At 33.0% G+C, this 16,379-nt stretch overlaps 1 protein-coding gene across 2 annotated transcripts in view; it reads left to right on the forward strand.

The window, feature by feature from the left end:
- Positions 1 to 16,379, forward strand: part of LMBRD1 (LMBR1 domain containing 1) — a 109,569-nt gene that overhangs the window by 71,350 nt on the left and 21,840 nt on the right. For both annotated transcript variants that reach the window (XM_077903492.1, XM_077903493.1), the window contains exons 10-14: positions 10,588 to 10,652; positions 11,000 to 11,102; positions 11,638 to 11,742; positions 13,597 to 13,746; positions 15,302 to 15,380. In XM_077903492.1, coding sequence (XP_077759618.1) covers positions 10,588 to 10,652; positions 11,000 to 11,102; positions 11,638 to 11,742; positions 13,597 to 13,746; positions 15,302 to 15,380 — 502 coding nt within the window. The remainder of the gene's footprint in view (positions 1 to 10,587; positions 10,653 to 10,999; positions 11,103 to 11,637; positions 11,743 to 13,596; positions 13,747 to 15,301; positions 15,381 to 16,379) is intronic.

A 16,379-nucleotide genomic window follows, 5' to 3' on the forward strand; every position in this document is an offset into this window, starting at 1 on the left:
TCTGCCCTTATGCCAGTACCAAATTGTTTTGATTACTATAGCTTTTACTAAGTTTTGAAATCAGGAAACGTGAGTCTTAAAACTTTGTTTTTCTTTGGCAAGATTGTTTTGGCTATTTGGGTTGTTTTTTTGTTTTTTTGTTTTTTGTTGTTTTTTTTTTTTTTGAAATTGCATATAAATTTTAGGATAGAGTTTTCTGTTTCTGCAAAAAAACACCTTTGTATTTTTTACAGGCATTGCATTGATTCTGTAGATCACTTTCAGTGGTATTGATATTTTAACAATATTGTGTTTAGGTCCATGACCAAAGTGTGGCTTTACATTTATTTATGTCTATTTGAGTTTCTTTCAGCAGTGTTTTCTGGTTTTCAGTATGTAAATCTTTTGTCTCGTTTTAATTTATTCCAAAGCATTTTATTATTTTTGGTTTGTTCCGTTTATTTGAATCAGATATTTGGATAATGATATTCATAATTAAAGAACTAGCAAAAGTTTCTTTTTCCACTTGTCCCACTAATCTAACCCCCAACATATACAAACAAACACAACTAACTTTCATTAGGTAAGCCAGCAGTGAAAAATAATTTCATCATACACAATGCTTAGTTGTTTTGAAGGTGCATGTGGTCATGGTGGTTTGTTTTAGGCCACACTATTTGAATATGTCTAAAGACAAAGACTGGCACTTTCTAACTTTAAAAGAGTTTTATTAAATATTTTATTGGAAGTATAAGTGTGCATTCCAGATTTTTATTTGACACTATTTGAGAGATGTACTTTAATGCAGGTGCTTCTTAAGATGTGTTTTGGGTGGTTTAGGTTGGTAGTAATTGTCTACTAGAGTTTTTGTAATGTACAGTATTTTTTGTAAATTGCCAGTAACCTTATGGTATGGATATTGAAGTTTTATATAAGAATAAACCCACTTGTAAGTGACCTAACCCATCTTTACATTGGTACAGTAATGAAACTCAAGTATATAAAAAAGCGTGGATTGGGTCTCGGAGGTCAGTGACTGATCAATACATAACGTTTAGTGTTTGTGTGGAAGAACAACTTGTTTAATATATGTGGTTGATTCATTAACATTAAACTTAAGACCCAACAGTAGAATACTCATGCCTGGACAAAGCTTATATAACACTTGCATTTTTCTCAGTTGTCACAGCCTTCTTAGTCTTAGGGACATTAGACAGCACTATGCTCCTGGGCTGTTTGAAAGTGCAAAAGTACCAACACGAAAGCACAAAAATCCAAAATGTGTAACACTAAATAGACAAAGGATACTTGTTTACCAAATGGGAGCTGAAATAAGAAAGAGTGTTGCCTTGTTGTGGAAGCCGGGAACTTGCACATCAGGTGACTTAGATTTTTCATTGCTCTGCACATATCCCAGAGGACCACAAGTGCCCCAGGTATTGATTTTAAGGTTGTAAATAAATTGTAGTGAGTAGATGAATTTGCAAATACAGAATCCTCAAATGAGAATCAACTGTACCTATAAGTAAAAACAAAAAAGATTCCCAAATCCAGCAAGTGCTCTCTCTAGCTCTCGCTGTTAAACTTTGTGTTTAAACAAAGATAGTGGGAGGATTGCATGGGAGAGAGAAGAGGAGATTTGGAGGTGGGCCTAAGATTGATCTGAAGTGCCCTAAAAGTTAAATGAAATAAGCTAGTCACAAAAAAAATAAATATTGTATAATTACACTTATAGGAGGTATCTAGTATAGTCAAATTTGTAGAAATAGAAAGTAGAAGGTGGCCAGTGGTTGGGGAGAAGAAGACATGGGGATTTGATACAGAGTTTCAGTTTTGCAAGATAAAAAGAATTATTGGAGATGGTTGCACAACAATGTGAATGTACTTAACACTACTAAACCGTGCACTTAAAAAAGATTCAGTTGGTAAGTTTTATGTTATGTATCTTTTATTGCTATTTTAAAAATAGAAGAAAAAAAAATGACCAAAAACGAGGGAGAAATGAAGAGTTGGACTTAGGGAAAAAATGGAGGAAAGCACAATTAATTTCAGAAGACAAAATTACAGGGTGTCCAAAGGAGAATAGATTCAAATAAAATTTAATATGTGGCACTGAAGAAAGGTAGGAAACAACCAAGAGAAAGAAAGCAAGATGAGGTAGAATCAGTGTTGAAGCAGAAGAGAAAGAAAACTATATATGTATAATTGGTGTCTATACAGTAGCAAAACAAAACAAATTAGCCATATTTCAAAAAATCCACAATAGACAGACATGTATCTACATACTGAAAGAGCCACTTTGTACCTGGGAAAATTTATGTGCATTTTCCTTGCAACACTGACTTCAAAATTAAAGGAGAGCCTTCAAGATTTCCAACTAAATCAACTGACTTGCAAGGGCAACATAGATCTCTATTGGACTTCTCAAAAAAACATGATAAAGCAAGGCAAGAATGGGGGAACATTAAAAAAGTCTCCGTGAAAAAGTATGAAGCCAGAAATTTATATTTAGCCAAACTTAGAAAAGTAGTTCTTAAACATTCAAGAACTCAAGGAATTCTGTATTCATGTTCTTTTGAGAAATCCACTAATTAACAAGCTCTAACCAAGAGGTGAGAAGGAAAATATGAATAAAGGAAATAAAGATGAATATATAATATTTCAGATCTATGAAGAAAAGGTGTGAGCAAAGGTGAGACTGTGTATTAATCTATGTTCTGTCGAAACTAATCATGCAATTAAGAAAGGAGAAAGAGAAGTCGGATTTCTCATAGACTAGTGTATGACCAATAGGTGGGAGTTGGATACATAAAAACTAAGCGACTCTATACCAAAGTGCTAAATAAAAAAATGGGCTAAGGGCATTTGAATATTGAAGTACGCTAAAACAAAATATAAATCTTCTTGACAAAAGGGAACTAAAAGAGTGGAGAACACATATTAAGTAAGAAAGAAACTCAAGAAATATACACATGATTGTCAGACAATAAGATTGTTGAGATCAATGTTCCAGGCATATCAATAAATATGGGTGGACCTAACTCGCTATTAAAAGAAAAATTTTAATTTTCCTCATGAAGCAAGATATAAACAAGATATGTTGTTTAAAGGAGCCACCTAAAATAGATTGACAAAGGCTAAAAATGTGTGTTGAAAGATATACTAGGCAAATGGAAATAATAAGAAAACATTTAGTGATCTTAATATTAGATAAAGTAGAATTTAAAGCCAAAAAATATTAAATCCCACAATGGATGCTTTTTGTGATAGAATCCCTTCCTCCTCCCATAATTATTTCCATGCCCTAATCCGTGGAACCCTTCTTATGTTACATAAAGTGGCAAAAGGGACTTTGCAGATGCAATTATACTTACAGACTTTAAAGAGGTTATCCAGGATTTTCTGGGTGGGCTCAGACTAATAACATGAGCCTTTAGAAGCAGAGAACTTTTTTGGCCTGAATCAGAGATAATGTGGTATCAGAGATAGTAAAAGAGTGAGAAAGACTTGACTTGCCATTATTAATTTGAAGATGGAAAGAGCAGTGTGGAAAAAAATGGAAACAGCCTAAGGAATTGAGAAGCTCTCAGTTGATAGCCAGCAAGGACTGTAAGTAAAGACCGTAGCCCTATCCTCTCAAAGAACTGAATTCTGTGAACAATCTGAAAGCATGAAGTGATTCTTCCCCAGAACCTCCTGGAGGGAATATAGCTCTGCTGACAACTTGGTATTTTGGCTTTGTGTGATCTTAAGCAGAGAACTAGTAGAGCTGTGCTGTGCCCAGACTTCTGACCCACAGAATAAGTAATAGTTCAGTTGTTTTAAGCCACTAAATTTGTAGGAGTTTATCACTGTAGGAATAGAAAACTCATATACTTATTAATATGAAAATTCACAAGTCACAAGGAAGATAAAGTAGTTATGTACCAAAGAACACAGTAACCAACTTTATGAAGCAAGAAGTAGAAGAGATTCTAGGAGATCTAGATTGAAATATGTTAACTGAGAATAACATAACACCATAGCCAGGGTAAGACATTTGAGGTACACAAAATTGAATAAGAATATAGAAGGTCTAACATATAATCAGTAAAGTGTATATCATAACTTCTGAATTTTACATCCCAATAATAATGACTGTACCTTCTCTCCAAGTGCACATGGAACATTCACTAGATTGATTATATATTATGTTATGAAGAAACTGTCAGTAAATTTTACAGAGTAGATGTATTACAAACAACTCTTCTCTGATTGCAATGCATCATTAAAACTAGAAATTATAACAAAATCAATAAACTAAGGCATTTTTCACTTAGAAAATAACCTTATATTCAACTCTTGGATGAAAGGAAAGGAGAAAAACTGCAAAATTTCTAAAAATTAGTGATGAACACATCCTATTAGAATTTCTGGAGTACATTTAAAACTAATCAGGAAATGCAAAGCCTTAAATGCATTTATTAATGATAATAAAAGGATAAAACTATACACACTAAATTCCAAGCACAAAAGGCTAGCAGTGGAGCAAAGTGAACCAAAAGAAAGCACAAGGGAAAAAATAAACGTAAAAGCAGAAAACAATCAGGAAAAACTGATCAGTTAATATCCTTTCTATGTGTATGTTTTAATTAATAAATAAAACACTAACTTCATTGAAAGGAAACAGGGCCGATGGAGAAATGGTTGATGCTGGAAAAGTATGTAAGCCCACACCTGCTATGTCAGAAGGAGAGGATGTGCTGAGGAGTAGCAGGGTATGATAAAAGGAACCCAATTAAAAGAGCTCCTGCTTCCTAAATCTGGGACCAGTTAAGTATCAAAATATATTAATATATTGATATAAATAATAGAGAAAGGAAAACTCTTCCCTACAGTGGAATTCTAATAAATGTAGAATGAATGTCAGAAAAATCAGCATTTGGCAAACACCACATACTGTTTCTTTAAGAATAAATGAATACTAAAATTAGAAGGTGAGAGTTTGGTAACAACAGGATATTTGCATAAACTCAGAGTATTTCCCAGAAGACTTATTAATTACAAAGAGAACAGTAGTAATTTTACAGTGGAAAAACATGACCTGAACCACCTTAACCACGTGATCCAAGTTAAGCTCATCAGTAATGAGGTGATAGATATATTGTGCCTCTGTCATTTCTGCCAAAAATACATGAGCTGAATTAAGTGTGAGGAAATAGGCAACCCACCTTGAAGGATAAGGCAAGTAACTGCTCTGGACTCTTTAAAATCTAAAGGTCATGAAAATAAAAGTGATTTAGGAACTGTTGCAAATGAAAGGATATTAAAGAGACAAAAGCAATGTATAACACTGAATCACAGTTTGGACCAGGAAAAAAAAAAAACTTTTTTTCTGTAAAGGACTTCAGTTGGAACAATTGAAATTTGAATAAAGTCTATAGATTAGATAATAGCATTCTATCCGTATTAATTTCTTGATATTGACAATTGAAATGTGATAATGTGAGAGAATTTGCTTTTAGAGAATAGGTACTAAAATATTTTTCTGCAACTTACTCTCAAAAATAATAGTTTAGCCATATAGATGGAGAATGATAAAGCAAAGTAAATGTTAAGATTTGTAGAATCTGGTTGGAAGGTAAACTAAAATTCTTTGTGCAATTTTCTCATATATCTGACATTATGTTAAGATAAAGCATTAAAGTCTTAACTTCTACCAAATCACCCTTACTCCCCCACCCCCAAATTTTGGCATTATCCTTACCATTTTTAATGTCAATTTTTATGAAAATCTCTTCCATAAGATTGTATTGAACTGAAGAAATTGCTTCTAATATATGGAAAATTATAACCATGACCAAGCTGGTATGATGCTGACAAATCATCATGAGAATCTTTACAACAATAATAATTTTCTTCGCAGTATAATAATTTTTAGCCAGAACTGAATATTATTGATCTAACTTTAAAAAAAAAAAAAACTTTTGTAGAACATTTAAAACCTGGAAAACTTAATTATCTTCATAGAACTATAACTTACAATGTCCTAGCAAGATCTGATAATGAAAATCATGTGTTCTTACCTTCTCCCTATGAGGAAAGTCTTGAAGACTAACTGGTACCTAGAGTTAGGGGCCCTGGGACCCATGGCCATTTGCTATGTAATACTGGACATATGAAATCAGATGATCTCTGGAAAGAAGTAAGCTCAGTTTATGGTAAAATTTAAGTCCAGTTCTCCATTCCAAAATTCTCTTTTCAAACTCTTAACCTGGATTGACTTTATATCTTTTTATTGTAGTCATCTAATTTTCTAAGGCACAGATTCTTAATTTTAATGGAAGAATTATTTGGCAATCTTGTTAAAATACAGATTCTGATCTAGTCCACCTGAGATAAGCCTCAAGAGTATGTATTTCCAACAAGCTCCCAGGTGATACTGATGCTTCTGGTCCATGACCACTCTTTGATTAACAAGATTCTAAGCAATTTTAAAGAGACATCATGCATCTGTTTCCGAGCCTCATTGTTACTAAAGCATTAGAAACCTAGAAAAAGGTTTTTGTTGCTCGCATGCTTCAATATGCCTCAAAAACACAATTTTTTAAAACATTCTTGACACCGGCCATTGCTTTTGGCAAAAAAGGAAGCAGTACCTGGTATTTTATTTAAGGTAACATTGATGATAAAATTCAATAGAAATTACTTTTTACATTTAAACTTTTGTTGGAGTCTCTTTTGGGTTATATTCTAGATACACAAAAGTTATTTTATGCATATAGGAAGTTCACCTATGAAATCTGATAAGATATATCTCTTTAAAAAAAACAAAAAAACAACGCCCCTGTATTATTTCATCCTATATTGCTTGGAAGTTTTGTTTCACATTGTCAGATAATATTAAATTCTAGGATCGTGGACGCCTGGGTGTCTCTGGTTGAGTGTCTGCCTTTGGCTCAGGGTGTGATCCTGCGGTCCTGGGATCGAGTCCCACATCAGGCTCTCTGCATGGAGTCTGCTCTTCCCTCTGCCTACATCTCTGCCTCTCTCAGCGTCTCATGAATGAATAAATAAAAATAATTTTTTCAAAATTCTAGAATCAGAGATTTATTTTAAGCTAATCATCTTTAAACAGAATGATTTAGGAGAATGGTAAGTTTATTTTTGCTAAAATGATATAATGCTGCTTTCTAATGCCATGCAGAGTTCAATTTAAATCAGATTTTCCCATTTTCAGCACAATTGACATTTGGGCCCCAATGATGCTTTGCTGGGGAGAGTGAGTATTGTCCTGTGCATTGTATGATATTTAGCAGTATTCTTATCCATTTGATGTAACGCTCCCCATCCTGCCCACCCTACCTCAAGTCATGATAGACTCTTTCTAAACATTGTCAGATGTCCTTTGAAGGGGGGGGGGGGGGGAGGTCATCCAGTTTACAACCACTGATTTAAATGAAAAGAACATAGGGTTTTAAACTTAGTATAAAAGGGAAAGGGAAGAGATATGGGGGAATGGTATACTATTAATGAGATAGAGGAACTTCTAAATTTTCTTTGTTGGTAATGGAGAATTTTCTAGACAGTTGATCCATCATTGGTTTAGATAACATCACATATAAAGTTAGTAGTAGTAACAGTATATTTACTCTAACAGATAATGTCTTACTCAGTATTGCTCGGTATTCTTCATAGATTATAACATTTCACCTTTTTATTGTGGTTTAGTGAAAGTAACATGATTATATCTGATTAATACACAGGAAAAAATGGGTTTCTGTCACATATATTTATATTTCTAAAACAACATTTTTTAAGAGGTCAATTTCCCCAACTTGATCTATAAATTTAATACAGTTCTGATCAAAATTCCAACAAGTTATTTTGTGGATATTGACAAATTGATTCTAAAACATACATGGTGAAAAATAAGACTTAGAATAACCACCATAGTACTTAAGAATAAAGTCAGAGGACTGACACCATTCACCCAGTGCTCATCCCATCAAGTGCTCCCCTCAGTGCCCATCACCCAGTCACCCCATCCCCCTGCCCACTACCCCTTGTTCATTTCCCAAAGTTAGGAGTTTCTCATGTTTTGTCACCCTCTCTGGTTTTTCCCACTCATTTTCTCTCCTTTCCCCTATAATCCCTTTCCCTATTTTTTATGTTCCCTGTATGAGTGAAACCATATAATGATTGTCCTTCGATTGACTTACTTCACTCAGCATAATATCCTCCAGGAGACTTTTAAAGAGCTCCAGCCCCTTTCTGTTTCCTCAGGTGGCTGCTAGGCTTCTAGCTTTTACAGGCTATCTTCCAAGGCTACCATACAGTTAGAGAGGAGGAATTGGGGCTAGAGCAAGTTAAAATGCTATAATGCTTTGTGTTCTTACCGAGATTTTGTCATTTTTCTTAAATGTCCTTGGACTGTTGCATGGCTTTGGTTAATTTCCCTAATGTGGAAAAAGTTAATTCTGACAATTTATGCCAGTTTCTTCATTGCTTTTATGGAGGAGATTTTCAGAGGTTGTTACCCCTCTCTCTTTACTGATGTCACCTCTATATCTTTGTCTTTATTTCAAAATTGACATTTTAGCTAAAAGTGGAATATTTAGGTCAGTTCAAGGTAGTCATTACTGACATGATTCTGGAAGTGCTAATTTAAGTTCTCATTTAAGTATATGCATTTAAGTATATGTTGTTTTCTTGGTTTTTATAAAAGTTACATAATTTTTACATTCTGTATTCTATTAGGTAGCTGCGATTAAACAGTTTAACTGTGGGTCATTCATCTCAACAGATTGAGAAAACAGTCAGAGATTTTTTTTTTCCTTTTCTTTTTCTACCCTAAAATGGATATCAAGGAACAGAATTTTAACCTCAGCTATTTCTGTGTTGTGTGTGTGTTCTAATAATTGGCATCTGGCAGTCATACTCCCTCATGCCACAAGCTATTTCTTATTAACAGTCTATTAGGAAGTGGTATGTTTCGCTTGTAGATCCTCAGTGTAATTACATCGTCTTCTAGTTCAGCCTAGGTAGCAAATAAAGATGCTCAAATCTAGTAGAAAAAGATTGTGTAAGCTTCTTTATACCTTCCACTACTGGACTTTTGTTACTATAAAGGAGTCACTTCAAACTTCTGTAGCAATGAGACCTTTTTAAAAAAGATTTATTTATTTATTTTAGAAGGAGAGAGACCATGTGAGCACAAGTCAGGGAGGGCCAGAGGTTGAGGAAGAGGGACAAGCAGATGCCACACTGAGCACAGAACCTGATGTGGGGCTTGACCCCAACCCTGAGATCATGACCTAGCAAAAGTCAAGAGTCAGCTGCTCAACAGACTGAGTCATCCAGGCACACCAGCAGTGATACCTTTTTTTTTTTTTTTTTTTTAATAAATGAATTCTCATGTGAAATTCCAGTATGTAAAATGGGTACATGCAATGTTTTCAATTTCAGATAATGACTGTATCCTTTTTGGTCCTCTCTTGCCAATTTTCTTTCCCAGTGAGTTCCAGAGGCACTCTTTCAGAACTGAAGAATTCCCTAGAACACAGCCTAAAATGTATCCCAAAATCCGTCTTTATATGTGGGGTAGGATGATGTGTTATTATTTTACTCCATTTATCCAGGCAGAATTCTAAAGTATACTTAAACAATTATGTGGAATAAGATGAAAAACACCCTCACATTCATGAGGTTATCCATGTATTCCTATCAATTCCAGTCAAAAGAGAAGCCAAAAACACTTACCTGTGCTTAATTGGAATCTTCTTTTTTTTGTTCTGACTTTGTGGACTCTTCAGTCTACTTGTTGCTAGAACTTAGGGATGATGACAGAGAACAAAAAGAGCCTAAGTTTTTACTAACATAAATTGCAGCCCTTTTTTATTCCTTAGAGACCCAGTTCTAAAGATTTTTTGCTTGTTTTCTCACCATCTCTAATATAAAGTTCATATGGTAGAAGGAAATATATTCTGCCAATTACAAAGCTTAATACATTTCTCCTCAGAAATATCATTTAACATGACAGTTTCTTCAGTGCTGTTAGTACTCTCTATTTCAGGAATATTAGCAGTTATACAGACTTTTAAGGACCATGGTATGAGATATACACACACACAATATGTAAACAACAACTACAAATTTATGTATGTGAAGCTATAAATTATATGTATGTGTGTATAAAAGTTCTGTGCGGAAATGTTCCGGGTTCCCTTTTTTAATAACAGGTTTATATAACCTGGTGAGTTTCATGGTTTTGGTTTTTTTGTGTATGTATTTAAGTCTTACTGTACTTTTCAGTTATCTTTGAAGTTTATATTTCATCATAACTGAACATGGACCTGTTATGTGACCTAACAGAGTCTTACTTGTTTACTTAGTAATGAAGACTTTTAAATACTTTGTCTCTTTTGTATGTGTGTGTTCAGTCAATCAATCTCATAATGAAAATTTGGATGACAAATGCCTAGGATTATATACTAAATTAAAATATATCTTGGGTCATTTTATTTAGATCATTGTCATAGGCTTGTAACTCATATCGAACATAATGGTTTTGTGCTTTTAATATCAACTTCTAGAGCTATATTTTAATGATTTTTTTTTAACTTTTAGATCATTTGGGGAATATTTTTCATCTTGGTTGCATTGCTGTTTGTAATTTCTCTCTTCCTATCAAAGTAAGTATAGTACACATATTTTCTAAAGCACACACATCCTGTGATGTTATACAGTTTCCATTCTGGATTCCATTAGTGTATCCTATTCATCTTTGGTTATTTTTCTTGAAGTGTTCTACAGCATTAACTCAAAGAATGACTAGAAAGTTGCAATAATAGATGGTGTTTCTTTTTTCTGTATCAGTTGAACAGTATCTGTAAGGTATTTAAATGAGATTTAATTTGTTATCCATGGTTTTCTTTGACTTTGTTGAATCTGCATGCTTAAGTTATGATATTTTTCTAAGTTAATTGAAAATGTGCTAATATAATAAATAAATTCACTTTTTAAATTTTTGTTGTTTTAGTTTGGATAAAGCCCTTCATTCAGCTGGAATAGATTCTGGTTTTATAATTTTTGGAGCTAACCTAAGTAATCCACTGAATATGCTTTTGCCTGTACTACAAACAGTGAGTAAAAAAAAAAAAAACAGTCATTGTATTCTCCAGCAAAAATTCTCACACTCTGTCAAATTATTATGTTAACAAACTATTAATACTTGGCAATATATGCTTATGCCCTCTGTTGATTTGGCTCTTTATTTATATATAACTTCGACATTGATATATTATTTTAAAGATTATTACATTGATATATTGCTGAGCTCTTATACATAATTTGATTTGGCATACATTTTAATACCTCAGATGAGCTTTTCCAGTTAATTACTATTTTAAATTTTTAATGAAGTCTTTCATTCCATATGTAAATGTAATTTTAGTTTAATTTATTATAGGATTTTTCTTAGGATAATAGTACTAAGCAATTTGGTAACAGTTTAGTAATTGTTTTTTGGAAGATTTTTTTTTTGTATCATAGTAGCATGATTTAAATCAGGGTTGATATTTTACACATTTGTCAGATATTAATAATGAAGTTTCAGTTAATTTTACATGACTTCTAGTGCCCTGTTTATGTGTTAAATTAAATTTTATTTTTTTTCAGGTGTTTCCTCTTGATTATATTCTTATAACAATTATTATTATGTACTTTATATTTACTTCAATGGCCGGAATTCGAAATATTGGAATATGGTTCTTTTGGGTTAGAGTGAGTATAACAATATTAATTTTGATTTTTTTCATCATTTGTACATAATCTCTATTACTACAAATTAACTTAGATTTATAATATGAAAGTTGTAAATATCTTGCTATTAAAAGTGATGGAAATATTGGCTTTTTCACTTCATGTTAGCATAAAGGTGCTTTTTATCTAAAAGTGGTGGTTTTTCAATGGGCAAGTTTGCTCCCTGTGTACATTTGGTTTTCGGTTGTTAAAACTAGTGGGTATTACTGGTGTCAAGTGGGTAGAGGCCAGGGATTCTGCTAAACATTCTGGATTGCACAGGGCAGCCTCCTGTAACAAAGACTTACCCAGCTCCAAATGTCAAGAGTGCCAAGGTTGAGAAACTCTGGTCTAAAAGTTAAATTATTTTCCTTAGTGTTTGGTGCATGGAAACACATTGAAGTACAAATGAATACACTGAAGCTCAAAAGATGGCCCTTCATACTAAAACTTCTATATGACTGGAGAAGAGTTATTTTGAGATAAATTAAGAATTTTAAAAGATGATTCAGGTAGAGATTACTTCTACCTGTGAGTAAGAGAAAACCCAGTTAAATAATGGTTTGAACTAATAAAAGATTTCTTGCTAAAAAAAAATCTAGCGTTGCTTTGTAGCTCAAAAATGTCAAGTGCAACATCTCTGGCTTCTCCCTCATGATTGTAATATAGCTGCTGCAGCTCCATTTATCCTGTTCATGTTCCATTAGAAAAACATATCAACAAAGCAATGCTTTCCCAGAAATCCCCAGCAGCCTTCTTTCCTTTTGATGTTTAATATTTCATCACTGCTAGGTACGACTAGATGTAAGGGAAACTGGGAAATGTCAATTTTTAGGTGTTCATGTTATCATCCCATCCAGAATTGGCACTCTTTTACTCTATATTATACTAAAATCTGTTAGTAAAACAGGGAAGTGATTTCTTAGTTGCTAAAATAAAAATGTGCTCTGCCATTGAAATGAAGTAAGTCCCCTGGCTCATTGTATTTGTTAAAACATGTTTTAGTTTTCCTTTATTATACATATATATGAAAATATTTACAGTCAGAGTAATATAAATTATTATAAACCAAAACTTGTAACAGTATAATATGAGAATATCATGAGTATTTCATAGAAATGAAATGAGTATTTATAAATGCGTGGCATGTCTGTTCTTGTGTAGTAATATTATATAAAACCATGAATATATTACTAATGCTTATAGTTTAAACTCATTCCTCTAATCTTTAGATAGCATTAGTGGTAGCTCATAATTCTCCTTAGTACTATAAACTTATAACAGATGCTATTATGTAGTAAGTTTGGAAGATTTGTCTGGAAACAAACCAGGTGAATACTAATATATAATTTATTCTCTAGGTCTTCAGTTTTTCAAGGATCATTTATAGGATCCTTTGAATATAGTTGCTTTACTGTGACTTTAAAATAAACATAAATCTAAAACTAAAAGCTTTACAGAGAAAAAAATGTCTTTGACATTCACGTAATCATTTGAAATGATTAAGAATTTTTTTTTAAGATTTTATTTATTTATTCATGAGAGACATAGAGAGAGGCAGAGACATAGGCAGAGGAAGGAGAAGCAGGCTCCATGCAGGAGCCTGATGCGGGACTTGATCCTGGAACTCCAGGATCACGACCTGAGCCAAAGGCAGGCGCTCAACTGCTTGAGCCACCCAGGTGTCCCTGATTAAGAACTCTTACTCTTTATTTTAGAAAAAAGAAATGCTTGGTTGAACTGTATTCATTATTACCTCTAACACATAAAAAGGACTTAGTGCCTTAAAAATAAAGCATATTGCTGAAATATTGTTACTGTCTTTTTTCTTTTCAGCTATATAAAATTAGAAGAGGTAGAACCAGGCCCCAGGCACTCTTATTTCTTTGCATGATACTTCTGCTTATTGTCCTTCACACTAGCTACATGATTTATAGTCTTGCTCCCCAATATGTTATGTATGGAAGCCAAAATTATTTAATAGAGGTAAGTGCAAAATTTTGAACGTCATCATTTTGGTATTTTAAAAATATTGATATTTACAACCAAATTTTAATTTGTGAAGGCTGATATAAGATAATAACTAAACAGATTAAGTTTAACATTGCTTAAACAGGTTTTTCATTCCCTTTTTGAGCATGTTTATGTTTGTTTTGTACAAGTTTTTTTTTAATAATACTCTGAATTTTATTATAATGGTTCTTTAAATGGATTCCATGGTGCTATGCTCCTGAGCTTTATCTCAGTCCTTTATTAAAATTCATAATATTTCTTTTGAAATAATACTTTAAGAAGTTTTATTAATCTAGCTCCCAAAAAGTTTTGATGAGCAAAGTATGTCTGATTATTGGAACTGTGAATCCCATAGGAAAGACTTTAAAAATATTTTATTTGTGGGTTGTCTGAGCTTTCTTTTAACATGACAATTGTCCTCTTACCTGTTACACCCCAACGTTGATTTTTCAGAAGCCAGCTGTGGGTCCTGGTTGTAACTGGACAGCTAACTTGGTTTTTTTGACAGTTTAAAATATTTTGACCATATCTGATTCTACCTCTGTGTAGTTCTTTTCTTTTTCCTAAAATACCTCTCACTCTACTTAATAATGCAAATCACATCTGTATTTCATGTTCTAGTTCAAGTTTTGCTGTAATGGAGTCTTTGGTTACTAATCTAGTCTGCCCAGATCACTGCCTTTTTAGCCTGTACTTCCTCCATTCTTTACTTTAACATGTACTTAGTAACAAATATATAACAAGCACATTAAACCTTCCCTTATATCATACTAATAAATATTGCCGGTGGTTGAAAAATCAATTCATTGACAGATATTAATAATGTAGGTGGAACAAATATAAGGCACAAACTATTATAGAGGTACATGAGTAACCTGGGTTTGGGAGACAGTACTAGAAGATCACCTGAATCGTGTTTTCCACTTCTTATATCTTTTTATTCTCTTCTGGCCTTATCACCTGCACCTGGTTCACTAGGTCATGCTTATTAAACTTTCTTCTATGAATAAATGAAGGGAGATCATGCATTTGCATGGACAAAAGATACTCTTATTGCACAGTGGAAAAATAAATAAGGTGTTTCTCTGGGAAGAAGCTCTGTTCAGTCCAGTACTTAAAGATTGTTGCAAAAAAGTCCTAATTTGTTAAAATTTACCGTAAATCCTTTTGTTCTAATTGTAATTTTGTGTAAAATTTACCTTTTATTTATTTTTTTTAAAAAGATTTTATTTATTTATTCATAGAGACAGAGAGAGAGAGAGAGAGGTAGAGACACAGGCAGAGGGAGAAGCAGGCTCCATGCAGCAAGCCCGGTGTGGGACTCGATCCCGGGTCTCCAGGATCACACCCCGGGCTGCAGGCGGCACTAAACCACTCCGCCACCGGGGCTGCCCCTAAATTTTACCTTTTAAAATATTAGCTAGGTGTAGTTTAACAGAAAACAGAATAAAATTCATAATATGCTTACTTTTTCATCCAATTATATTTCTTAATATATTTACATTTTAACTGTATTTTTGTCTTTTAGAGCAATATAACTTATGATGACCATAAAAACAATTCAGCCTTCCCTGTGCCAAAGAGATGTGATGCTGATGCCCCTGAAGGTAAGGCAGCTCTTATCAACTCTTTTAGAATTTATAACTCTATGAGAAAAGAGTTGGCTTGCATTTTGTTGCATTAATCATTTAATGCATCTATTTTAATATGTGGTGACAAAGGAACTTTTAGCAAGAAGAAATTGGTAAGTCTTTTCAATGGAAAATTTCTTTGTGATATAGTGATTTCCATTAAGGAAAGGAACATTATAAATTCGTTACTTACTAAGTAACAAAAAGTAGTTACTATTTATTACATTTATTACTGAAATAAGAAATCACTTTTAAATGCCTTTTTTACCCCTTGAAAAACTCAAGATAGTTTTGGTGGAATCTAATTCTTAGAACCAAGACAAAAAGTACCTATGATTTAAAACTTTTCATTCATATACGTCTAGTTATTTTACTTAAGAATAATAATGTTAATGATAATAGCAGTTCACTTTTAAGAGCATATAACTGTTCCAGTTCCAGTTGTAACTGGAACTATGGTAAGTATTTTATGTGTATTCTAAGAAAAACTCTGTGATCTTATGCTTTTAACCTGTTTTTAGAGATTTTTTCTTCCTTCTGTTTATTAAGGTAATTTTTTTTCCTTTTGAATATTATTCTGTCCTGATTAAGGATTCCAGATTCATTTTTCATTTGTAGATTTTTCCCTACTGTTATCTTCAAAATGCTTTTCCCATCAGGGTAAAGTAATATTTAAAATGTAGTATATTTTTTCATAAATCACTCATGGGTGCCAATAAAAAGATAAATTCTGAGTTTTTTAGTAGGGTCAACTGCAGACTGTGATGGAGTAATAGAAAGAATAGGCCTAGCCCAGAGTGGAAGTAATTAACTCCACCTTGAGGAGATTTTTGTTGTGCAGTGGTAGTCAAAAGAAAGGCTTTTGGAAAAGTGACACCAAAGCTGCATTTCAAGGTTAAAGAAGAATTTATCTGGTGTGCATCAGGGGAAATTGTTCTGGGCCTAAGAAAAAGTGCACAATAAAATTATCATAAA

This window comes from Canis aureus, chromosome 7 (assembly GCF_053574225.1).
Source record: "Canis aureus isolate CA01 chromosome 7, VMU_Caureus_v.1.0, whole genome shotgun sequence".
Lineage (NCBI taxonomy): Eukaryota > Metazoa > Chordata > Mammalia > Carnivora > Canidae > Canis > Canis aureus.